General features: G+C 38.7%; 1 protein-coding gene across 1 annotated transcript in view; it reads left to right on the top strand.

The window, feature by feature from the left end:
- The first annotated feature begins 4994 nt into the window (after nucleotides 1-4994).
- The window catches only part of TMPRSS7 (transmembrane serine protease 7), a 31868-nt gene continuing 11582 nt past the window's right edge, over nucleotides 4995-25280 (top strand). Inside the window, 11 exon segments of the mRNA XM_008496816.2 lie at nucleotides 4995-5132; nucleotides 5134-5202; nucleotides 9215-9413; nucleotides 10016-10146; nucleotides 12557-12624; nucleotides 13649-13842; nucleotides 14726-14764; nucleotides 18252-18480; nucleotides 19938-20068; nucleotides 21927-22039; nucleotides 23555-23661. Of these exon segments, the coding sequence (XP_008495038.2) occupies nucleotides 4995-5132; nucleotides 5134-5202; nucleotides 9215-9413; nucleotides 10016-10146; nucleotides 12557-12624; nucleotides 13649-13842; nucleotides 14726-14764; nucleotides 18252-18480; nucleotides 19938-20068; nucleotides 21927-22039; nucleotides 23555-23661 (1418 nt within the window).

The raw sequence follows: 25280 nt of genomic DNA, 5'->3' as shown, positions 1-25280 counted from the left end.
TTGTCTGTTAGAAACTGTTACATCAGAGACCTCTAGGCATAGTCAGGCATTGTCAGAAACTGTCAGGAACTAGAAATTAAGAGCTCAAGGAGAGGAAAAATAAGTGAATGTGGTGATAAGAAGCTGCATCACCAGGTGACAAAGGTCTCAAAGCCAGAAGGACGGTATTCATTCACCTGATGGTATTCAGGTGAAAGAGGTTCAAAGTTGGTAATAAAACATATATTGGTAGACTATTACCAGTTAATTAATAATCAATTGCCACCTGCTACCATACTTCAGTAAAAGCCTCCCTTGAACGCTTGAATTTGGTCACAATTGCAGCTTCCAAGAAAAGAGAAACAGTTATTGTGTGATGGTTTTGTCTCCTGTGATGGAAGAGATGCATTCATAATATTTATGACTTCCCTACATATATACAAATCTTTTAAGACTATTAATACTGTACCAGTTTTTATTAGTGCCTGTGTATTAAGGGTATAGGTATTTGACCTCTTCTAGGTTGAAAATCAATCTGAATTATAAATTCAGCTGAACTATTGGGAAGGAAAACCAAAACGTTTCTTCCTCCGATGGAAGTAATCTTAGCTATAATTTGAAGAAATTATCCAAGGAGCAAAATAAGCAATCATACAATGTTACTCTTTGTCAGCTCTGCTGAGAATTAATTGACTTTAAAATCTATATGAATGCCTTCTCAAATGTTATTATAATTCATCACTTAAACCCTTCTTTCATTTTCACTGATAGGTTGATCTGTGCTTTACTTAAGTCTTGATTAAAGACAGCTACAAGCAATAAGCAAGAGAATTCTTGTATAAATACTAAAACAGTGCTTTAGTAGAATTAACTTTTTGTTGTGTATGGACTTTTCTTCCTTCCATGCTTTTGTGCAGCTTGTTAGATGTTGCTGCTTACTAAAGGGAGCTCCTGATACACAATCAGGCTGTCATTTTGGATGTTCAGTTTGAAAAAACAATGTCATGCTGAGGTTAGCAGCTCTCTAGAGGACATCGATGCATTAGTGGGCTGATGCTGGCAGGTTGGCTCTAGGGTCCTATCAGTTAAAGGAGCAAGAAAGCCTCTGAACTGATCATGAAAGCAGCTTTTGTCAGAAGGGAAAGATTTTTTACAGAGAGGTGTAAGTGATAGCTTTTATAAGACAAGACAATCTATTTGTCTTTTTTCTATCTGTATTTGGTGGCGAAAGCATGATTCATATTCTGAGTTTGATTGCTTCTCTGTCACCATTGTGTATAGACTTGAGTCTAGAAAACAAACCTGGATTTATATGCCTACCTTGTAGCCAGTCTGAGGCAGGTGAGGTGAACCCTACCTCTCTCCTAGCATAGCATGAAGTTTGTGCAGCAAAAGACAAACTTTTCCTCTGGTAGAACAGAATCTCTGCCATCCCAACTTTCCCCAGATTTCTGTGTAATATAGGCAGACATTCCAGCTGTGGCTTGAGGCTGTCACACAGATCTGATACAACCTTTGCCTTAATCAGGGGCTCAGTGGATTGGGGTGAGGTCACCTGGGGTGAGATGAGACTAACAGAGTGCCCCTGGTTGTGTGAGGGTCTTGGAGAGATGGGAAATATAAAGTCAGACTGCCAAAAAGATGTGCATGAGGGATCATAGAATCATAGAATTGGCTGGGTTGGAAGGGACCTCAGAGATCATCAAGTCCAACCCTTGAACCACCGTTGTGGTTGCTAGACCATGGCACTGAGTGCCACATCCAGTCTCTTTTTAAATATCTCCAGGGATGGAGAATCCACTACTTCCCTGGGCAGCCCATTCCAATGTCTGATCACCCTCTCAGTAAAGAAATTCTTTCTAATATCTAACCTAAACCTCTCCTGGCACAACTTAAGACCATGCCTTCTTGTCTTGTTGAAAGTCATCTGGGAAAAGAGACCAACCCCCCCTGGCTACACCCTCCTTTCAGGGAGTTGTAGAGAGAGATGAGGTCTCCCCTGAGCCTCCTCTTCTCCAGGCTGAACACCCCGAGCTCCCTCAGCCTCTCTTCATAGGATCTGTGCTTAAGTTCCTTCACCAGCCTGGTTGCCCTCCTTTGGACCTGCTCCAGGACCTCGATATCCTTCCTAAACTGAGGGGCCCAGAACTTGACACAGGACTCGAGGTGTGGCCTCACCAGCGCTGAGTACAGGGGCTGAGTACAGGAAGCTGCAGCCCTGAGAGAATGAGGTGAGTAAAACCAAGCATCACTGTCATTGTGTGAATAAATTGAGAAGTTTATTTGTCACAGTGGGTTTTACAGTAGAAGGAGACTGTGAGGAGGTTGAACTGGACTAGAAGTCATGACAAGGACAAGGAAACAGGATTCTTCTGAAAGTAATCAACATAGGTGTTATGCTGATTCAGGTTGGAAAGAGATAAGAATTGTGCTTTGATATGCACTACTTGCAGGAAATAAATCAAGGTCTCTAATACCAGTTAATGCATAGCAGGTAATTGTTTAAAGCCCTTGCAGGCAGACCTATGTGAAAGCACAAACAATTGGCTCATATTTTATAGTAACTGGAGTAGTTGGCTCATGTTAACTTTTCAAGATGACCTGGAATAACTGGTATTTTTTTGTTGTTGTTGGTTTTTTGTTTGTTTTTTTGGCAATTTTTTGGTGTTTTGTTTTTTTTGGGGGGGAGGGGGGGGGTTTGGGTTTGGTTTGGTTTTTTTGTTTTAACTTTCATATAGGCAACCCGCAATTAATGAAACAGAAGGAAACAGCAGTGCTCACTTTCATAAGATGATTTTATTTCTAGTATGCTTCATATTTTATTTCAGATTCCCAACCTCTATATCCTTAGCTTTTCTTGCAAACAACATGCACTCACCTTGAAAAAAGCTTCACACGTAATTTTGCTTTTTAAAAGGAGAAGGTGAAGTAAGCACCAGGTACTGTAACATTGTGGGTTTGGCTATCAGCCAAACTCCCACCCATCCTCTCAGTCCCTCCCTCCTCTCCCCAGCAGGACTGGGGAAGAAAACAGGAAGAACAGGAAGGAGAGAAAAATAATGGTTTGAGATTAAAACAGGGAGATTATTTGCCAGCTACTGTCACAGGCAAACCAGAATCAATTTGTCCAAAATTTATTTAATTTATTGCCAAGTAAAACTAAAATGTAACTACTAATTTGGGTAGCAGGAAAGAAAAAGGCAAATGGTGAAACAACACTGTTCTTTCTCCTTTTCCCAGGCTCAGCTTCATTTCTTCACCCCCTTCACCTCCCAAGCCCTGGTATGGTCAGTGTACATGTGCTCTGTCTTCCTCACTCTTTGTGGACTCTCTGTGGTCTGCAGATCTTCAGGAATATCCATCTGCAGCAAGGATCTCTGCTCTGGCACCTGGAGAACCTCCTGCTCTTCCTCCCTCTCCATAATTCTATTTTTTACTTTGTTTATTTTATACAAAGAGCCCATATATACCTTAAGTATGTGAAAGATGCCTAACAATGTTCTGCACCTCACTGAAGGAATGGAAATAACTTCTACCTCAGCATTTCTGTGTAATCTAGAGAAAGGGGCATATAATTTTCTCATCAGATTTAAAGCTCACATTTAATGCTATACCTTTTGATTGACTCATGTTTCTACTTAAATATCAAATGAGATGTTTTTTTTATTTTCTCAGGAAAAAAATATATGAACTAAATGCTAAAGAACAGTGAAATCTGAAAATAGCAGTGCTTCCTCAGAGCATAATATAAACATGCCAAAGACCTTGATAGTGACAGAAGGAAAGTATTTCTACGAAGAATGCTCCTCTATAATCCATGGACCAGCTTCTAAAATACCATTTAAATCATAATAACTCCCCGTGTATAGGTTAGTAGAATATTTTTGAGAATTGCACAAACACTTGAAGAGACAGTAGTAGTCTCCCATAAAATTGTCGTTGAAAATGAAAGGGTGGGAGAAATTATTAATTTATTCCCTATTATTATATATAGATTTTCCTATTCTACTAAAGCATCAATGAGGCCCAAAGCTTAAGGTATCACTTCGTAAATTTAAAATGTTCTAGAACAAATAGCAATGACTGAAGATGTAAATGTTTGGCTTCAAGGTAGAAGACAAAGACTACCACAGTGACAAGAAATATTTTGTTTTCAAGTATATAAATGTAAGATTATTTTTTTGTCTTGTAGTTGAAACAATCTATTGCTGGTTACACACACACTGCATAGATCATGCCTGGAGTTTACCTGTTACAAAGTCTGGCTACATCCTTTCTATTCTATATTTCTAAGTTACTGTGTTGCTCATTGTTTTGTAATTGTTCACCTTGGGTCTATATCTTCAATGATAATTAAAGAAATGTTTGGGTGTTGTTTTTTTTTAACAAAAAGTTGGCATTTTTCCAGTGCCATTTCTGAAACTGACTCAAGGAAAACATTGAGATTGTTAATGAGTGAAAAGTAAAGGCTGCTCTATAGTTAGCATCCATTCAGGAGAGTACTGTTTTACATCCTTCATAAATATTTAATTACCAAAGAAAATAGGGTGGAACTGTTATGATACGAGTGATTTCCTGCATCTGATTACAAAAAGGATTCTCAGTTTGAAGCCTGATCTATGTTAACAATATATGGAACATGTTGCCTGGAGCAGTTTATTTCTCTGTTACAATAAAAGAACCAGATTTGAGTTTCCAAAAGGTACATAAAATTCTAGAAAAGAGTCGAAATGCTCTTCTTTGTTTGCAGTTGTTATCTGCTATTTGCAGCACTCTTGCTTAATTTTCCTTCTTTTAGTTGCATGATTTTGCTCTCATATCTTACTTGCTACTTTGCTTGTTCATGACAACTAATTTTGTGAAATTTTAGTGATATATAAAATTTACTTTTTAACCAGCTGAAGTCTGTTTCATCTTAAAAAGGCTATTGAAAGACTATTTTATTCAGTCTGAATTTGTTGTCCAGAGTTATGTGATAGTGTCCTTCTAATATTCACAGGGGAGCCATAGGGCAGATGAGGTTACAACTGGAAACTCATCAAAGTAAATTGATGCCTCTATTGGCCATGGACACTGCTGGTGACTGTTTTCAGCTTCAGAAGTAGCAGTGGTGCCTGAGAAAAAGGTACAAAGCTCTTTTTCATCTTAATAATAAAAATGAGCTCTACTGGAATGGATGAAACAAATGATCCCTCTGCAGCTAAACCTGAAGATGAAGGAAGTGTAAGTAGGTGACTTGAGCATTCTTGATTTCATACACTTCTTGACACTGTTAGATCTCTTGTGATACACTACTAAAGCACTGAACTTAATATCACAGATTTGGTATGATTTTCTGGTTTATAGCTCAATCTGAAAAGTGTCTGTCTATCTTCAGGTTGTTAGTAACATGTTTTTCTCTGTAAGAGACAACTGAAATAATGGGCAGGTCAGTGTGACGATGTGAAAAGTTTATATTGGTGTCATGACAGAATGCTTTGCCAGATAATCAATTTCTAGGCAAGAAAGGCAAAATTAAAGTAGGCAAAGTGTTTTGCTTTTCCCTGAATAGATATAGAAGGTGATAATTTCAAGAGCATTAACTCATGAAAAAAAAGTAATTAAATAATTTAATTTATGGTGATCATCAAATAGCAACTTAAGCTGGAAACCAATTTTATAATACAAGTACTAAGTTGCAATTTAGAGGAAATCTGAATTGAGAATTGTGATCCTTACTAAGGGAAGGGAACAGTTAAACTTTTCCTTTGTTTTTCTTACTATAAGATATTTATGGTAAACAAATATAACCTCAGGAAAGAATTAAAATGCATTTATAGCATTTGATATTTCTATGAATCCTGAGTAACAGTGAAATTTTCTGTGCAAGCCTTGATATGTGAAGCACATTTTTTTAAAAAATAAGGTTGGAATTGTAGTAGATGCACTGAAAAACATTACTTGTTTGAAGTGCATACTTATAGTCCAGTGATGTCAGTCTTGAGCTGCCTTTAATGATCCTTGGCAAGGTATGATTTTAATGAATGAAAATGTCTGGTTAGGCCTTACAGCTACAAAAAGGAATTTCATTCAAAGGAATGAAAATTTAAATGTAAAATATTCTTGGGGGAATCTTGATCTAAGTGCCCCAAGTTTCAGATGTCAGAACTGAGCATCCATGGAGCCTGGTAAAGATATCCTATCATGGTGAAAGGATCATGGTGAAAAATGTGTGTGTCCCCACATCCAGTCTAGCTGGAATTTCCCCTCCTGCCATGTGTGTCTGCTGTGGCTGTCTCTTCACGGTGACAAAAGTGTAGCTCTGTCTTCTCCATAACCCACTTTTGACAGGAGAAAATCTATATATCTGCTCACACTGTCTTTGCCTTCTTATCTCCAGATGAACAACCCCAGGGCTCTCAACTTTTTGCTGTACATAGAATCATAGAACTGGCTGGGTTGGAAGGGACCTCAGAGATCATTGAGTCCAAACCTTGAACCACTGTTGCTGTTGCCAGACCATGGCACTGAGTGCCACATCCAGTCTCTTTTTAAATATCTCCAGGGACGGAGAATCCACTACTTCCCTGGGCAGCCCATTCCAATGCCTGATCACCCTCTCCGTAAAGAAATTCTTTCTCATATCTAACCTAAACTTCCCCTGGCACAACTTAAGACCATGCCCTCTTGTCTTGCTGAGAGTTGCCTGGGAAAAGAGACTCACACCCCTCTAGCTGCACCCTCCTTTCAGGGAGTTGTAGAGAGCGATGAGGTCTCCCCTGAGCCTCCTCTTCTCCAGGCTGAACACCCCCAGCTCCCTCAGCCTCTCCTCATAGGGTCTGTGCTCGAGTCCTTTCACCAGCCTGGTTGCCCTCCTTTGGACCCACTCCAGGACCTCAATCTCCTTCCTGAACAGAGGGGCCTAGAACTGGACACAGTACTCGAGGTGTGGCCTCACCAGGGCTCTAGCCCCTCAGCTCTTGGTGGACCTCCCCTGGAATCACTTCAGTTTACCAACATCTCTGTTATATTAATGGGCCAAAAACTAGACACACTACTTCAGACAAAGCTCTACTGCTATTGGCCAGAAGGAAAAAAACCACTTACAGTATATTATTTCACAGCATCAGTTTAGCAAATGGCTACTAGTTATACTTGTAATTTCCTGGGTGGCAAGCTCTATCAGCACCTAGCTTTTGTATTAAACTGTATTAAATTCAGCATCTCCAACAGATAACTGAGTGAAGTTCTTATCTCAGTGCTTCCTAACTTCCATAGTCTTCTCAATCCTTAAGTGAAACACAGTAGGTATGAAAAATTAGTCTTGAGTCCACTGGTCCTTGCAGTGTACCTTCTGAGAGGCTTCAAAGTCTCTCAGAATTATGCTAAGTATGCTAAATTATGCTAAATAGTCTTCTCCTTTCTGCCTACCCCTAATTGCTGTGAGGAGGGGGAAACTCACTTTGAAAATGCCCTTAAAATGAATTAAACTCTTCCAAAGATGAAGACTAAAACAAAACAATGTAAAAATGGCAAATAGAGAAAAAGAGCTCCTTCTTTATATTTAAGGTGGTGATGTTAAGTTTACTTTTGTACCTATGAGGTCCTGTGCCAGGTCTTTTTGCCTCAAAGTCTGTTCTGTGCTTCAGAGAAGACTTTACACTAAAAATCTTCCTGCTAATTGCTGACTGATGTTTGTCAACAAAAATCTGGGGAGAACCCCTGGAGAACTTCTCAAGGCAGCCTCTTGAGACCTTGCCTCTCACTAGAACCAATATGTCTTTGGAATATTTTTCCTGAATGTGCCTTGTTGTGTGTGACAATATATAACTTATAGTTGTGATATAAAGAGGTAATTAAAAGATTTTTTTTTTTATTTTTTTTTTTTTGTAGTTGTAATTCTGGGTATCACAGTTATACCTGGATTCACACCCATTTGGTCTTCAATGTCCTGGGTGGTCCAGGAATTCACCAGATAACTCTGCAGAGATGAGAAAATTATGTGACTTGTGACAAAGTGTTTGAACAGATCTGGCTGATCTCTCAACAACACATTTGACTGTCACAGCAGATCTCCAAGAGGGAATTGTATGAAATCCTGAAGATTTCCCCAGGCAGATTTTTTTGGTGCCTGTAGCAACTGATAAACATCATTTGTATGCATAAATGTGATTATTATCTCCTGCAGAGGGAAGTGCCTGGGGGAGTATCTGGCACAAACAGACTATCCAGAGCAGACAATACTGTAGATAGATAGGAAGTTGAAATGGCTTCACTAAATACATAAATGGTCACATAACAGTCTTTCATATGTAGGTAAGATGGTCAGGAGATATTTTGAATCTAGCTTGAGGAAATATGGGCCTGTAGCATAAAACATACTGTCACGGAGCTTTTTGACATCTAGTTGAGGGTGTCTCTGCTTACTATAGGGAGCTTGGAGTAGATGACCTTTAGAAGTCCTTTCTGACCCAAATTATTCTGTGATCCTTTTATATGATTCTTGCATTGGGATGATTCTGACCTGAGGAGGAAGTAGCCTTTTTTTTTTTTTTTTTTTTTTTTTTTTTTTTTTTTTTTTTTTTTTTAGGGGAAAAGAGAAACAGTAGCATCATTTTGACCATATAACAGGATGTATGCATATATCTGTCTCCCAATTTCTTATCAGGCAAATGACAAATATCATGTTAACCTCTCCCTCCCACTTCACTCAAAAGGTGAATTAAATGGCTGACTGTGTGTCTGTTTCTGCACCAAACTTGCATAAAGATTGCCAAGATTTGCATCATGAGAAACCTTGTTAGGTTATGTTACCACGCTTCTGTTGAGAAGCTGCTGATCTGTAGTACTTGTCTTTGTATGCGTCTCAGCTAGACAGTGGAAGGTAATTAAACATTGCCTACACATTGTCTAAGGAGGGCAAATTTACTTTATGCTAGTAAGGTATGACAAGGATGTTTGCATTCATTCTTATGGTTAATGCTGGGGATTAATGTTATTGCATATTGAAATATCACCCCAGGGTGTGTTCTGGTTTTACATCCTTATGCAACCAGGACTGTCTCTGTGTCACATCTGCAAGTGTCTAGCTGAAAAGGACCTTACCTACAGACTAGAGTTTTAAACTGCCACAAGGTTAATTATAGTTGTGCATATGCAATAAGAGATAAATGTGTAGGAACCTCTTCTAGGTGTTGATCAGTCAGTTGTTTTTAGAAATGTTCCACATGTTTTGTTGTCTCTCACCTTGTTTTAGGTAGCCAACATCTCAGTCCAAATGGTAACTGCAGAAGATAAGTTGGCAAAGAGGATTCTGGCAAGGAAAAAACATGGCAAATTGAAATTGAAGAGAAAAGATAAGTTGCTGTGGAATTTTCAGAACAAAATAATTCTCTTTACCCTCATTCTATTCATTTTAGGAGTTGTAACCTGGACACTACTGTGGCTCTTCATTGGTGAGTTGCTGAAAACTCGTGCCAATTTCATGCATCACTATCCCAAATAGCACTTTCAGATGAGTTAAGGACCTCCCTTGACCTGAGGACTGTTTCTAAAATAAACATGGAACTTATTTATATGGGGCCTGAAAGACACTTGAGTGGCTTTGTTAAGACTTAACAAGTAATCACAAGAACAGGTATAGCTGTAGGCTTTAAGAAGTGTGATTTAATTTTGGGGGGGTTATGCAAAACATGTTTTATGTGCTAGGTAATTACACAGACCCGACAGTCCCCATGAGCTTGATTCCTCAGAAATTTTACTCTCACTGTGTTTCTTGTCCTGCTGAAGGTCAAGTAAGTCCTTTGTCTCTTATGCAGAACAGATTAAAAGAAATTTAAGGGGAGTAAAAGCTATGTTCTCTTTAGATCCCTTATGTTAATACCACCCAAGATTCCTTAGGGATGCTCCAGAATCTGGATGTTGCTATTGGCTTCATTATGCTGGTTCATGGCTATGGTGGTAAAGCTGAATAGATTAATTTTGTCAAGGATTTAATCAGAAAAAAATTAATCTCATTTTATTAAAAAATGTTGGCTGTCTTCTGTATTTCTTGCAGTTCAGGCAGAAAACAAGGATGCACTGTATTTTGTTGGACTGTTTCGTGTTGCCAACATAGAGTTTCTCCCAGAATATAGGCAGAAGGAGTCAAAAGAATTCCTCTCTGTGGCTCAGAATGTGCAGCATGTGGTAAGATGAGTGGGCTGCTTGGCTAGCAAAAAGAGCAGAGCTGTAAAAAACGATGTGCAGCTTCCAGGTGCCATGGAGTCTGCTGTGGTGTTCTGCTTTCTGCCCTCCATTTCCCCAACTCCTCTCCTTTTTTTTTTTTTTTTTTTTTTCCCCACTCTTGAAGACTATGTACAAAAGATAGCATGCTGAAGGTAGGGAAGAACTGCCTGATTTCAGCTTGTTAACCACAAACTGAGATTTGAAAAGGTCTGTTTGATTTTTGCATTTACTAAAAATTACCTATTTCTCCCTACAAATAGTCATCTATGAATAGAACTCTACAAAAGCCCTTCCAACCTTCCCTGCTACTTTTGGGACATCAAACTGATGAAATCTTTTGCATTTAAATTGATATCTGCTGCCAGTCTTCTGCTTAAGAGCATCTGCAATTACCCTAGAGCTCTCAAACATATTTATGTTTTTTTTTTCCTTCTGATACTAGGTATTTTAAAGACCATTATCCTTCCCAAACACCTTGTGTCAGTTAGACCAGAAATAGCACTCGTTACAGGCAGTTAAGGCTGCTCTACAGTGGAAAGAGAGGGGTGGGAATCTTGGTTAAAAGGGAATGTAACTCTGGTATAGAGAGGAAAAAGATGTTAATGCCAGGAAATGCAGCACTGTCCCCTTAAGAATTCAAGCAATAATATGAAAACTGCTAAAGAAGCAAACAAAATTCAGATATAATCAAGGTATCTTTTAACAGTTGCTGAGTTTTTTATACTCTGAGCTCATGTTCCTGTTTTTCAGATCCCCCCGCCCTTGTCTCCACCCTCTAAAAACTGGATTACAAAAGACTTGAAAGCAGAGACTCTTATTTTCCTAGTCCTGCATGTTTACAACTGAAGTGTTTTCAGGCAGGGGTTGCAGGGAACCAGCAGAGGACACATCCTTCCTCTGCTCACCATGGAGCAGCTCTCACCTGCTGGGAGCCCTGTGTCTTGCCCTTGTCTCTGAGCATCCTGCCATTGCTGTGCACAGTGGAGAGAGGTGACAGACAGCAGTGGTGAACTGCCAGTGTCACAGCCTCCTATTTGAATGTAGCTTGGCATTAATTTTTGGGGTGTAAACTTTGCCTGAACTCACCAATGGATTTTGCATTGATGAAACCGTGCTTTGTGGTGTCATGACCAGTGATTAAAATTATTAGTAGGGATGTGGGGGATTTCGAGGTTTGTTTGCTTTTCCCCCTGAAACTCTTTTGTTTGTGGCTGCTGGCTCAGAGACTCCCAGAGTAGAGGTAGAATCTTTCAAGATAACCCTTTTCTAATAACAGTAATATATAAAATTGCTTGTACCCTAATCTGGACAAAGACTGAGCTCCACCCATTTTACTTATTCCCTTCAAAGAATTGTTCGTGCTTCCTGAATCAAACACTAAAAATTAGCTACTAATGTTAATTTTTAGAGCTTTTTCTCCAAAAATAATGTTATAATCCCTTGGGCATTGATTTTAACCATTAAGCAGCAGGATGAGCTCTGAAGAGCTTGAGGTACCTGCCACCTTGTGGCTTTAGAATTGTGACTCTCAGAACAAGAGGAAAGAAGGTTATTGTCACACTGCTATTATCTCAGACATCAAGGAACTGGAAGAATCAGGAACTTGCTTTCCCCAAGGGCTGTCCTACAGCATGAAATAGGCAGAGTTTTTCCTTCTTCACGTATGTGTATTGGAAAGAACTACACTAATACTAAGCTGTTAGTGAATAAAATGTACACAAACTGGATCAAAAAGTAAGGCATTCCACATAAACATTAGAAAAAACTGCTTAACCCTGAAAGTAATCAAAGGAGTAGTTGTCTAGAGAGGCTGTGGAGTCTCTGTTCTTAGAGATATTCAACTGGACACAGCCCTGGGCAACATGATGTATTCAACCCTGGTTTGACCAGAGGGGTTTGGTTCTATGCTCTCTAGAGGCCCCTTCCATACTCAGTCTTTCTGTGATTCTCTGGTAAAATCTCTGAGGTATGCTGTTAACTGCACCCCATAACACAGAATGTTATGAGCACATGCTCATTTCCTGAAGACTGGCTCTAAGGTTTAGCACGAGTTAGCATCCTTCCCCTCTTTTGCTGGTGAAAAAAAAATGCACCTTTTTCAAAACTCATTTATTTGGAAAAAGCATTGCAGTACATGTCAGCTGCCCATGGGCAGGTTTTGATACTTCCTGGGAATGTTGGACTTGTTATGGGTGCATCAAAGAGCTGGTCTCTTCATGTTTGCTCTGCTATACATCTGGAGATGTGTGCAGTTTGCATATTCTTGGTGGAGAAGAGGATTTTCCTAAGGAAGGCTAGGAATATATATATATAATACTGCTTGGTATGGCTGATTTTCAGAAATGCTAAATCTTAATACTTTCTCTTTCAGATGAACTTGGTCTACACAACTTCTTCTTTCTCCAAATTTTATAAGCAGTCCACAGTTTCAGAAGTGAGGTAAAACTGTGGTTGATGTAATTGCATTTCTGCTGGCCAGTATATAATGTAATGAGCCTGTAAGCAAAGACTGGGTTTGGTGCTTAGGATTTAATCTCTTTGCTATGTACTTGTACTGATAGCAAAATACATTTATAATCTATACCAATACATATCACAAAAGTAAGGGTGAACTAAAGTCATATAAGCAGTTCCTTGTCTTCCAGGAGTACAATCTAAGATAAACCAAAATAGTGTTCCTAAAGAGATTTGATGGTACTTTGGCTGTTATGTCACACCCAAGTTTTAACACTTCAATATGCTTTTAATCAATAACAGAGAGTTGAGCTCTGAGTTGCATATAGTGTATAAGTAATGTTGTTATTATAAATATATTTTCTACTGACAGAAGAAAGGGAAATTCTCTATATTGTAATTATATTACTGTAAATAAGAACACTTACTCTAATACATGTATGCATTTAATGTTAGAGGATTAATTATTTCAGTCCTTTTGAACTAACTACAGTTTTGTTTCAGAAATAGGAGGTTTTGGGGGTACCTTTGATTTAAAGGTCTTTCTCCCCTCTAGGAGGTAAACCATATATTCTATGGAGGTGACCATATATTCTATACTCTAGAAATAGTTTCTTGCATCATGCATTGCACAGTACAGGATGAGATGCAACTCTGCATTGCTAGACATGATAATTCTCTTACTTCAGATTTAATCTTTAGGGAATAATCCAGCCTCAGTTCTGGTAGATACTGTGATTTCCATAGATCTCAAAATTCAGGACCCCTCTATCAGCCAAGTGAAGATCCCCAAATGGATATGAAGAGTGTATTTTAGCCTTTTTTTTTTTTAAGAGAAAAAATACATTCAGCTCTTCAAAATTATAAGATGGAAATAAGATAAAAAAAAAAAAGATGGAATTTCAAGATGGAAATGAGCCATACACTTCTAAATTTGTATTTGTGTTAAGAGTCTGGTCTTCAGAAAACGTTCAGCATGATAATAATCTGTAGGACCTTTTTATTTCAGTAACAACAACAATGGAGGCCTTCTTATTCATTTCTGGATCGTATTTGTGGTACCACAGGCAAAAGGCCAAGCACTGTGTGAGGATTGTGTGGCTGCCATCTTGAAGGATTCCATCCAGACAAGTATCATCAACCGGACATCAGTGGGAACTCTCCAGGGCCTTGCAGTTGACATGGACTCCATAGTGCTAAGTGGTACATCCCCATATTCCTGAAGAAACACTTCATGAAGCAAGCACTTTTATCTTGGAGTAGCAAACTCTATAAAGAAACAAAAGCCTTTATCCATTATTTTTAGCTTCTAATAATAAAATGATTAAGAAAACAAGAAAGGGGGAGGAAAAGGAAAGTCAAAACCAGATTTGAGGTTAAAAACCAAGTTATAAAGTGTCCTTGTAAACACCAAAAACAGAACTCCTGTACTTGGAGTGCTTGTGTTCGTATTAAAGACCTAAACCTGACTCCTTGTCAGCAACTCAAATTTGAATCAGTATATTTGATTTTAAGGGTATAAAAAGATGAAGGGTTAAAGTTTCTACATAGACCCTCCACTGAAAATGAGATTTTTATCACCCTTTTATTAAAGATTTAAAAACGGATTATAAAGCTGCCTGTTCATTAAACAATTGTGCCATCCCCATCTGGGGAAAAATTTAACAATGTGATATTCAAGTATGTAATTTTAATGTAGTTACCTACAGACTGTATGATTTTCAGCTCCATGAACAGAGGACAGAACAAGCTTCAAATTACTTCGTCCAGATGAAAGCTGAGAAAGACTTTGTGGCCAAGGGTGAGAAAATAACCTCCTGGGTATCCCTGTCTCAGTCCTTCAGTTGGATTTGACTCTCTAATTGGCATACAGTCTGTTCTTGCCTCAGACACTGAGATAGGACATGATACCTCCAAAACTGCTTGCAGAATTTGAAGAAATGAAAGGGGCTTTGGCAGCTTCCCTCATTGAGATAATAGTTTTGTCCTGTCTGTTTAGGGTCAGGATTAAAGTGTTACTGAATTACACCCTGAACTCTGCATGTCAGGCAAATGAGAAGACTCATACAACTCTCTTTCTATGCAGCAGGTCTTCGGTCAGATTACTGGTCAACAACAGGAACAGGTAATTCAATATTTCTGGTAGCTCCATGGCAAAAGAGAGGTAGAGAGCAAAGCTTTTTCAGTACATGTCTTAGACTCAAAGAAAGAGTTCCATAATAACTTAAAAGGGTTAAATTCAGCCTTGGCATTTACGTTCTGAGTATAAGAGTCTGGTACAAGAGTCTGGCATGAAACAAATACAGAGACTGTTTGCCTTTAAGATAGCCAGTAAATTTTTTAATGCACCTGGTGGCATGGTAGGAAATAAACTTAGCTGAAATTTGCTCTTCATTGTATTGTAGAGATTAAGCTTTTCTGATCTGGACAGTACTGGATTTAAGTCTATTTATTGGCTTTTACACTGAAAATAGCAATGCTTTTGCCTATCTTTTATCCTCTCTTACTCCCTTTTCTCTCATGAGTTTTTATTTTATTTTGAGTATTTTATTTTGAATATAGGCACCTATATACCTGCTTGGCTTCATGTTGTAAGGCTCACAGTAGGGTTCTTTGACAGTGTGCAGAGACTTCACAAGTGGTTTAAAAGTGCAGCACATTTACATTCACTAGTGTGTGGAGTAGGTGTCTAGAAAAAATTGTGCTACTAGGCTAAGAAATAGAAAACTCATCACCTTTGATACAGACACCTGAGAAGCTTCTGCTGGGCCAGCCTCCATCAGTCAGGTTGGGATGTGATGGCCTTCCTTGCTGCTTGTCACAGAGCTTCAATTTCTGAAGTTGCACCGTGTCAGGTTTTTTTTAGGGCTTAATGGATTTTTAAGTGTGAATTTCTCTTTTCTGAGACATTAACTTGTTACACTTCTATGATTTGCATTTCAGTTGTCTTGCAAGGGTTAAGCTTGCATACTTGTCAGTGCAAGTCAGGGTCTCCCAGTTCTGGGATATACAAGCAGACTTGTGGTCACAGATTCTGGGACATACTCTGCACTGCTTAGATTGATAACAGCTTGAGTCCTGTGTCCAGTCCTGGGCCCCTCAGTTCAGGAAGGATGTCAAGGTCCTGGAGCAAGTCCAAAGGAGGGCAACCAGGCTGGTGAAGGGACTCGAGCACAGACCCTATGAGGAGAGGCTGAGGGAGCTGGGGCTGTTCAGCCTGGAGAAGAGGAGGCTCAGGGGAGACCTCATCACTCTCTACAACTCCCTGAAAGGAGGGTGTAGCCAGGGGGGGTTGGTCTCTTTTCCCAGATGACTTTCAACAAGACAAGAGGGCACGGTCTCAAGTTGTGCCAGGGGAGGTTTAGGTTAGATATTAGAAAGAATTTCTTTACAGAGAGGGTGATCAGACATTGGAATGGGCTGCCCAGGGAAGTAGTGGATTCTCCATCCCTGGAGATATTTAAAAAGAGACTGGATGTGGCACTCAGTGCCATGGTCTGGTAATTGCAGTGGTAGTGGATCAAGGGTTGGACTTGGTGATCTCTGAGGTCCCTTCCAACCCAGCCAATTCTGTGATTCTATGATTCTATGATTCAGGACTAACCTGTCCTGGGTTAAACTGCAAAGTATAGTAATATTGGCCTTTGTCATATATCCTGACATACATTCTAATTACATCAAAGGATTTTGTGCATTGTTGCTTACTTGCACAGCAATTTCATCTGCCAGTTCAGTGTTCCAAGGCACAGAGGAATTAGCACAGTCAGATGTTGTGTTTCATTTTATTCCAGAGTGTAGTCCCTGATAGAAAAGAAAATAAGGAGAAAAGCACGACCCAAATATTAATGCTAAGGCTTTTTTAGGACTTAGGTTATTGTTTGCACAAAGGGAGAAGGATGACCTTCCATGTTCCAGATCTTTCTGGATATCAAAGACTTAAACAGGGCAGTTAGCCCAGGTGGCAGCTGGTATCTATGAGAAGCACGGTGCTGGCATGAAGTGAAGTTGCAGGGAAACACTAATATGGATTGCCACAGGAGTTGAGAAAGTCTTATAAAGGTGCAGTTTCATTTGTTGGGCTCCCTTATGCGTGTCTGCTGAGGACTATAGAACATGGTGCTGAGTACCATGCAAGGAAGGGGTATTGCCTGGTTGTATTTTGAGAGAGATGGTGTTACTTTGGCATGAAGTTATGCACCTACTTATTAGTTCAGGCACAACGCTGAAGTGCAGATTTATTGAAGAATGGTTGGAGAAGGGACTTGTAGAGATTCAGCTGATGAGGGTGCTTTGCATCACTATTGTACCTGGCTGTGCAGGGTTTGTCTGGGTAAAGTGTATATCCAGCTTTGGTGTTAAGCTGGTTTGCTTGCATTACTTCTAGTTCCAGAGCTAGCTCTGAATTCTCTGCACCATGCTCCATACCAGTAGTGAGCTTGTCACATTATTAACCACACAGTAAAAATAATAGCAGTCACATAATTCTAAAGATTATGAAGACAGATGGCTTTGTTAAGGCCGAATAAATAAGCACAAGTAGCTATTTAAAAAGCACGTTATTGGGAAGAGATAAGAACAAGGAAGAAGGAAGAACAATGGCTCAGCTGAAGCTTTAAATAGTTATAACTGTAATTCAGTTGAACTGTGTGTGACCCTTACATGTGTGTTCATAAACATTCATAACATTTGTTCTGAGACTGTAAATTGGAACTCAGACAAAGCCTGCTGCTTCCTGTCTTGATTAACTGCTGGGTAAGTGGCCAACGTTTAATTTGAGTCAACAACTGATAGTGAACTTTCACAGTGCTCTAATTGGTGTTCCATGACAGGAACTATTTCAGAGACTTCTCTTTTTAATAAGCAGAAATCAATGGAAATATTTACTTTGGATCTTATTCTCCCTAATTTACATTTTTCCTCTTTCTCACCCTTCAAAGAGCCATGGTAAGCGTTTTAGATATGACCAAACAAAAAAGCCCCTGACTGTGAGTTGCAGTATTGAATTGAAATAAAGACCTCAAAATAATTGGCTTGAAAGTAACAATTGTTTCAGTTTAATTGGAAAACGGCATATGAGTAGGGTAATTTTTTAATTATTCTTATATAAATTGACACTACTTTTTCTTTCTTTTTTCTTTTTAATAAAATGTTGTACAGATATGTAATTGGATTTTTAGTTTGTTTTTATTTTATTTATAATAAATATTGTAATATCTGTAGGGGTTAGCAGTTTGTTTATGTCTTTCCCAGTAACAACTACTTAAATAATTTTTCCTCTGGGGGCTCCACAGAGCTTTGTTAACTGAAAATATCTGTTGTACAAACTAGCAATGCTTTAGAGTAAATACACTGCAAGGCCTTATGTACAGCACTGTTTGCCTTGCTCTGTGGTTTTATAAATAGATTTTTCTTTGACCACAAGCTTGTAGGTAAGATGCAGACAGTGAGTGGCACAGATGACTTTGTTTCCAGATCTAGATATGCTATCATATGATGCTTTGGTTTAAAAGAATTTTTAAGATTTACCTTCCTTATAATGTCTTTTTTATAATGTCTTGCGGGTTTAACAGTTTCAGAGATTGAGTCTCAGTGCTGAAAATGTCTTTCCACAGGAACAGATTGTATGTATGACCTGTATGCTGATCACCTCCATGAGCACTTTCCTCTGAATATCCATGCCACCTCGGGAGGAACAATTTGCTATCTGAAGCTGACAGCACTGGTGGGCCATCTCATCCGCCTCTCAGTCGTATCCCTTCAGATTGAAGCAGATAACTGCATCACTGACTCTCTCACCGTTTATGACTCTCTGATGCCAATCAAGCATAAGATACTCTACCAGTGAGTATATGTTTTCACTGACAATTCATTGACTGTTGTTTGGTTGCTTTTTTTTTTCCTAATGAACTCTCATCTGCATTTTTTACAGTTCTAGTTTTGTTCTGTCAGAAATACTCTGATCCTCGTGTGTTACACCTAGTGATAATTTTTTTTTCTTACAAAAGTGGAGAATTTGATTTTGCTGATAAGTTGATAAATAATACAGTAAAATGTTTTTCAAATTCTTCATTCTTCTACAAGAGTGCATCTTCACCTGGGTACAGAACCTACAAGAAGTTCAGACAGTACTGGAAGGAATTTTCTCTTTCTATCAGGAAACAGATGCTAACTAGACTAAAATGTGAAAAATTTCCTCCTCTAAGCAAATTTTGCTTCTATATTAAGACTAGCACTCTTCATAAGAGCACTGAAGTGCTAAAACTAATTATTTAGAAACTTGTAGCCACTCACCACTTCAGAGCTTTTTCTTTAGCTGCTCTGGGTAGTTTAGAGGGTTATTAAAATCTAGTTGAAGCTGTGATAGGTTGAGGGGTGTAGACCTATTTTTCTTTATTATTTTTCTTTTGTTTGTTTGATTTTTGTTTTGTTTTGTTGGGGTTTTTGTTTTGGTTTTTTGTTTGGTTGTTTTGGGGTTTTTTTGGTTTAGTTTGGTTTTTTTATCCAGTGTGCTTGTTTGAAGATTTTTTTGTCTGAAACTAGGGGTAACTAATGCCACGGGGATCTGTTAGACCTAAAGGGCAAGACAGCACCTCCATCAAGTAGACTAAGACCTCAGTGTTTTGACTCTTGAAATCCTTTTCTCTGGCCTGGCAGTGTGTGTATAAGCCTCAAAAAAGAGCACTGGCTTTTCAACCCTCTTTGAGAGCTTCTCCACTGATCTTGTCACTGACTTGCCTATAAAATAACAGATGGGATTTACTTGCTGGGATCTGTAGAGGACTGAGGATGTCTATTTGGTAATGCATATGTAAAGTAATATTTAATTTTTTAAATGATACTATTTGACTGGCTCAGGTTCTTAATTTCTGACTTGAAGAATAACTTGCTTGTCTTTCCCACTCCCCAGTTACCAGCTAAATCTATTAGCCTAATAAAATAATTATTATCTTTCTATAAACCTTTCTTTACTATTGATTTCATTTATTTCTTCTTGGAATGAAGGCTCAAAATCAGTATTATCTCCTAGAGAGGACCCTTCTTTTTCTTCATGTGTGTAATTTGTTTCTTTTATAAGAATTGACTTTCCAATATTTGGTTCCTAACTACCCTTGTAACAGAGAATTTTGTGCTTAAGAGGCATGGATTTTTTTACTAGGCTTTGAAGGATGTAAGCTCTGCACCAGTAGCAAATTTCTGCACAGAATAAGAGTGATGTGTTGGGGTTTTATTTTGGTTTCTGTTTGTTTCTTTATTTGTTTTTATGAATTGCTTACCTATGTCCTCTCCTTCTCCCACAGAGCTTGTGAACCAGCTGATTCATTGGTGTCACTTGTGTCCACAAATAATCTCATGCTGGTAATGTTTAAAGCAGCACAAATAAAGGAACAGAAGGAATTCCATGGATATTTTGAGGTTATTACACAAGAAAGTAGGTTTGTTCTGTGTTTTGAAAGATGTTTAGTATTTCTGTGTAAGATCCCAAAGTGGCTATCATGTTCCAGACTGTGGATAAATGACTCCTATATCTTAGTTTCTGATTTTCTACATGCCTGTCTCTCTCCTTCATCTGCATTACTGATTGTCTACCTTCCCCTCAAGTAATTTTATATGTCCAGTTTATCTGTACCGAAGTGAAATACAAACGTAGAAGGCTGAAACCTGCACTGGCTGAACTGAGTTGGTCAGGGCTACAATGTACCAGTAGATGGAGTTGTTATTCCGGGTGTAGCACTGCTCTGGCCCCTGGCTTGGTTTGGGACTTGCTGATATTATAGGTGAAGATGTTCAGCACTCAAAACTGTTTTCAGAAAATAAAATATCAGTATCTCAGCATTTTCTATTGATTTCTCCCTTCTCATTGACTTGAAGGAGTAAGTTATGCTTGGGAGTGAAGTCCATCTTTTTCTTTTTTTTCTTTAAAGTAAAAAAATTTTTTCCTTTTAAGATGTGATTTGATCATCATCAAAAATAGCACAACGAGCAACACACAAATATCTTAAGGAGTAAAATCTAATTCAGTCTAATGCAAGCTGCTCAGAAAGATGCTTCATCTTTTCCATGAGCCAGCAATGTGCCCACATGGCCAAGAAGGTCAACAGCATCCTGGCTGGTGTCAGGAATAATGTGGCCAGCAGGACTAAGGCAATGATTGTCCCCCTGTATTAATCTCTGATGAGGCCTCACCTCAGACACTGTGCTCTGCTTTGGCTCTTCCAAAACCAGAAGGACCTTGAAGTGCTGGAGTGTGTTCAAAGAAGGGCAACAAAGATGGTGAAGAACCTTGAGAACAAGTCTCATGAGGAGTGTCTGAGATACCTGGGTCTGTTCAATCTGGAGAAAAGGAGGGTGAGGGGGAGACCTTTATTTCTCTCTACAACTACCTGAAAGGAGGTTGTAGTGACAAGGCTGGTGTCTCCTCCCAAATTACAAGTAATAGAACAAGAGGAAATGGCCTCAAGTTGTGCCATGGGAGGCTTAGATTGGCTATTAGGAAAAATTTATTCACCGAAAAGGTCATCAGGCACTGGAAGGGGCTGCCCAGGGAAGTAGTGGAGTCACTACCCTTTCAGTTTTAAAAAGACCTGGTGCAGAAGGGCATGGTTTAGTGGTGGACTTTGCAGTGTGCCAGGTTAAGGATCAGACTACATGACCTTAAAGGTCTTTTTCAGCCAAAATCTTTCTATGATGAGGGTAATTAAGCATTTAAATACCATCAGAGAAGCATGCGATGATTTCTCCATCATAAGTAACTTTAATTTCAGAGCTGCTGGTTTTGGGTGGTTGGTTTAAATTCAGGGTTGGGTTTTCTCTGTTGGTTTTGTGTGTATGTTTTGTTTTTAGTGACTTCTTTAAATGTGCTGAGCAGTCATAAAGACAGTTTGGCTTTTAGAAGGCTGATTAGATTAGCACATTGTTAGTTTTTTTTCCTATTCCTGGCTTCATTTTAAGACTAGAGATTATTATGTACTACTGCAGTGTGGGTGTATTGGTGTGCAAAACTGTTCACTGATACTTCTTTACAGGACTGATTTCAGTGAAACAAGTAGTATATATTTCACAATGTTTTCTCTTGGTCCTGCAGAGCCCAGCAATCATATCTGCATTTTTACATCCATTTTCTGTCTGCATCATTGAGAAGGGTGGATCAGGAAACCAGATAAATATAACTCCTAAACTGCTTTGTTTTGCAGTGGAATAGTGATAAATCTGGATGCTTAACTCACTGAGTAGCTTTGGTGGATGTATGTTAATATTTACCAATTTTTCATTCATTTTTTTCTTCCTAGGGTGTGGAAAAGCAATCCAGACAAGAGAGACAATTGGCTATGAAGGGAGAATCACAAGTCCCTATTACCCAAGCTATTATCCTCCAAAATGTCTTTGTGCATGGAACTTCCAGGTAATGTGAATCTCTTTTTCTCTTAGGCACTGTTCCACGTTTTGGGCATGTAAAGCCTGTAAGCATAGCAGAAACAACTTCATAAGGAGGACCCAGCATCCTTACAGAAGTGGCAGCCAATAGATATGACATAGCTAAATAGCTGGCTGTGCTATTGCTTGGTTTTGGATTTTGTTTTGGTTTGGGTTTGTGTCACTTATTCTTAGGAAAGAAAACAGAGCTCCCAAGCTGTCCTATTATAAGGGTGAAGTTTTGACATTTAGCCTGCCGAATTACTTCATGGCAGAGAACATAAAACTTTACTGTTTTTCAGTCCCCTCTTCCTCCCCCCAAAAATTTGGAAAAAACCCAACCTTACCCAACCTAGTCTATTTTGCTATGCTAAATAAACTGAATTTTTGTCTTCTAAGATTGTCTTCTGCCCTACCAATGTAATTCCACAGGCTCTTTCTCTTGTTAATTTTTTCTGCATTTCTTCAGGCACTTCCTAGAAAGCATACGACCAAAAGTTTGACATTTATTTAAAGTAAACAGTTTTCTCATGCCTTGTCTGATGACATTAGTGTTTCCCTATTGATGCTGCTAAAATATAATCTTTGACTTGTCATTTGCCCTTTATTATTTTCCTCTCTAAAAAATATGGCAGGGTGTATGGTGCAATCCACTCTTGGCCCATCTTTCTGTTTATGCTTTTCATGTCTGATTGAGCTAGTGGCTGCTCTACTGAATCACACAAATCTGAATGAAATCCAGATAGCCATGACCTGCAGCTTCTTCCTCACTACAGTTTCTCACTTAACGAGGGCAACCCCCAAGACTAATTTCTCAAAAGAGTTTAATTTCCCAGCAGTTCAATGCTGAAACTTCCCCCATTTTCCAATTAATGTTTTTTGTAAGAGAGAAGGATCCATTTCTGGGTTCTAGAACTGAGCCCACCTCTGGTTTTAAAGCAACATTGCCTTGTCTTGCAAAAAGATTCTGTTCCTTTTGATAAAGGGAATTCTAATTAATTATGAACCCTCATGATATCTCACCAGCCTTAAAAATCATAGTGTAAACTGTATGTAAAATGACAAAGAATGCTTGGCTGAGGAGAAGACTACAATATTGTGGTAGAAGGTGTCACAGGTAGTCAGTGCAGTATCTTAACTAAGAGTCTGCTGGGGCTGTGTGTCCCTACACAAGTAAATCTGAATGTGTTTCAGTGCTCTGATCTTGATACAAAAACTGCTTTCCATGGCCCCTGGCCTTTTGAAGATGAAAGGTAAGTTGGCTAGAGGGGGAGAAAGCCTGCAGCTGTGGTGAGGCTTTGCCAGCCTTTGCTTTTACTCAAGACTGAATATCTGGCAGGTGTCTCAAGTGGTAGCTGTTGAGCAGGCAAAGTCAGCACAGCTCCCTGAGAGTAGCATTGCCAAGCACCCTATTTGCTGATAAGTCTAAAAACTTCTGTGTACTAGGTCCACAAAAGTAAAAGGAAAAGAAGACTGCTTTCACTGTCTTTCTTGCTCACAACAGACTCCACAGAAGAGCCTTGGTATAGCTCTGAAGTTTCATAACTATACCATTAGTGAGAAGAATATTAAAGGCTGTGAGCGAGGATGGTGGAAAATTAATGAACGCATGTAAGTACTTCTGCAGGAGTTATTAAACTCAGATTATCAAAATGAACCTGCCCATCACTATTGCACCTCCCTCAGAGAGTTTCCACAGGAGTATTTCACTGGTGTCTCTTACCATTGTTCCACTTTGGCTGATGTTGTAATGGTATATTTGCAAAATTTGCTATTGGAAAATACCAGAAAGATGAAAATAAGAGCTTTTCATACTCTCTGGAGAGAAAGAAATGGGAAGAGTCAGGTGAAGGTGGATGTCCTGTGGATCCTAAAATAATTCTGTGTATTCTGGAATCACTGAACAAGTTCTGTTAAAATTATTTAAAGTATAACTTAATTCTTTAATTGCTCAGGAGGACACAAAACCTAAGTAATTTCTCAGTGAAAGCTATTACAATGAGATTATTTGAAACAGAAATGTAACAGCTTTCACATAACAGTCATTAGAAAGAGAAACCTCACAGATTGACTCCCAAGGTATCATTGTATTTCATTAGTGTTTTTAGTTTTTAATTAAAATATTGCTATTGTTCTTTTTTATTAAAATACAGTTGCTTTACCATGCACATTGTCCAACCCTTTTCCCCCTGAAGTTTTTTGAGCAATCTTTTAATCACTGGTTGATGAGGCAATGTGTAGGATGTTAGAATTTTTAAATTTTTTTTTAAACTTTTTTCAAAGGGAAATTTCATAAGATCAAACTTGAAACTGAATTTCTGAGCTTACTGCTGAAACTAAAAAAAGTCAGTCAGGCTTGTAAGAGTGTGACTGAAAGAATTATAGAGCAGAGAAAAAACTCTATTCTTTGATACCCTATTGTACCTACATAGAGAAAAGTTAGCTTGTCTGAAGCACTTAAAATTGTGGTGCTAGAGTAGATGGACACATAAAAGCACCAGTCAAAAAAGTCAACATTTGATCTGTTTGTGAGTTTTTTCCTGTGTTCTTTTTATGGCACATTTGGAATATTTGAGACATTAGGGATAGCTGCAGTAGGAATCAAGTAAGGGCAAAATCTGGAGTGGAAAAAGCAATGATGGCTTCATATTTTAAGGATTCTTTATATGAAAGAGCAGCTGTTAAATAAACCTACCAGTTACACATTTCAGAGAATCAAATGCTCTTGATTTCTGTTTTAAGTTGCTGATATTATAAGTAGACCAAGACAAACTGTCCTTTTAAAGTGGGGTTTTTTTCACTAAAAAGGCTTTTGAACCTCCATGATATTCTGTTCTGTGCTCAGCTTCCATGAAAAAAAAATGCTTTAAAGCATGAAACATTATGATTTGATTCCTCCACCTCCCCACCCCCAAGTTTTATTTAATGAAATGGTGTGGGACCCCAACTTTTCAGCTTTCTGCAATGGCAGATTATAGCACACATATTCTGCTTTCTTGGGTAAAAAGGGTTAAGAATCTTCAGGAGACTGATCTTAGTAAACAAAAGCTGCTACTATGAAGATGGTGTGGATTCCCTCAAACCTTTAGGGGCAACTTTATCTAGCCAGAGACACTGAACTCAACCATGTAGTTCTTTCTTGTCTTCCTTCCAGTGAACGTGTGACAGTTCCTCTGCCTACTCAGACGAGTTACAGATGATGAATTGCTTCTGCCAAAATTCTCATAGGC

The sequence above is a fragment of the Calypte anna genome, chromosome 1 (genome assembly GCF_003957555.1).
Source record: "Calypte anna isolate BGI_N300 chromosome 1, bCalAnn1_v1.p, whole genome shotgun sequence".
Classification (NCBI taxonomy): Eukaryota; Metazoa; Chordata; class Aves; order Apodiformes; family Trochilidae; genus Calypte; species Calypte anna.
The sequence above is the reverse complement of the archived record's forward strand: the minus strand, read 5'-3'. Positions and strand labels throughout refer to the sequence as shown.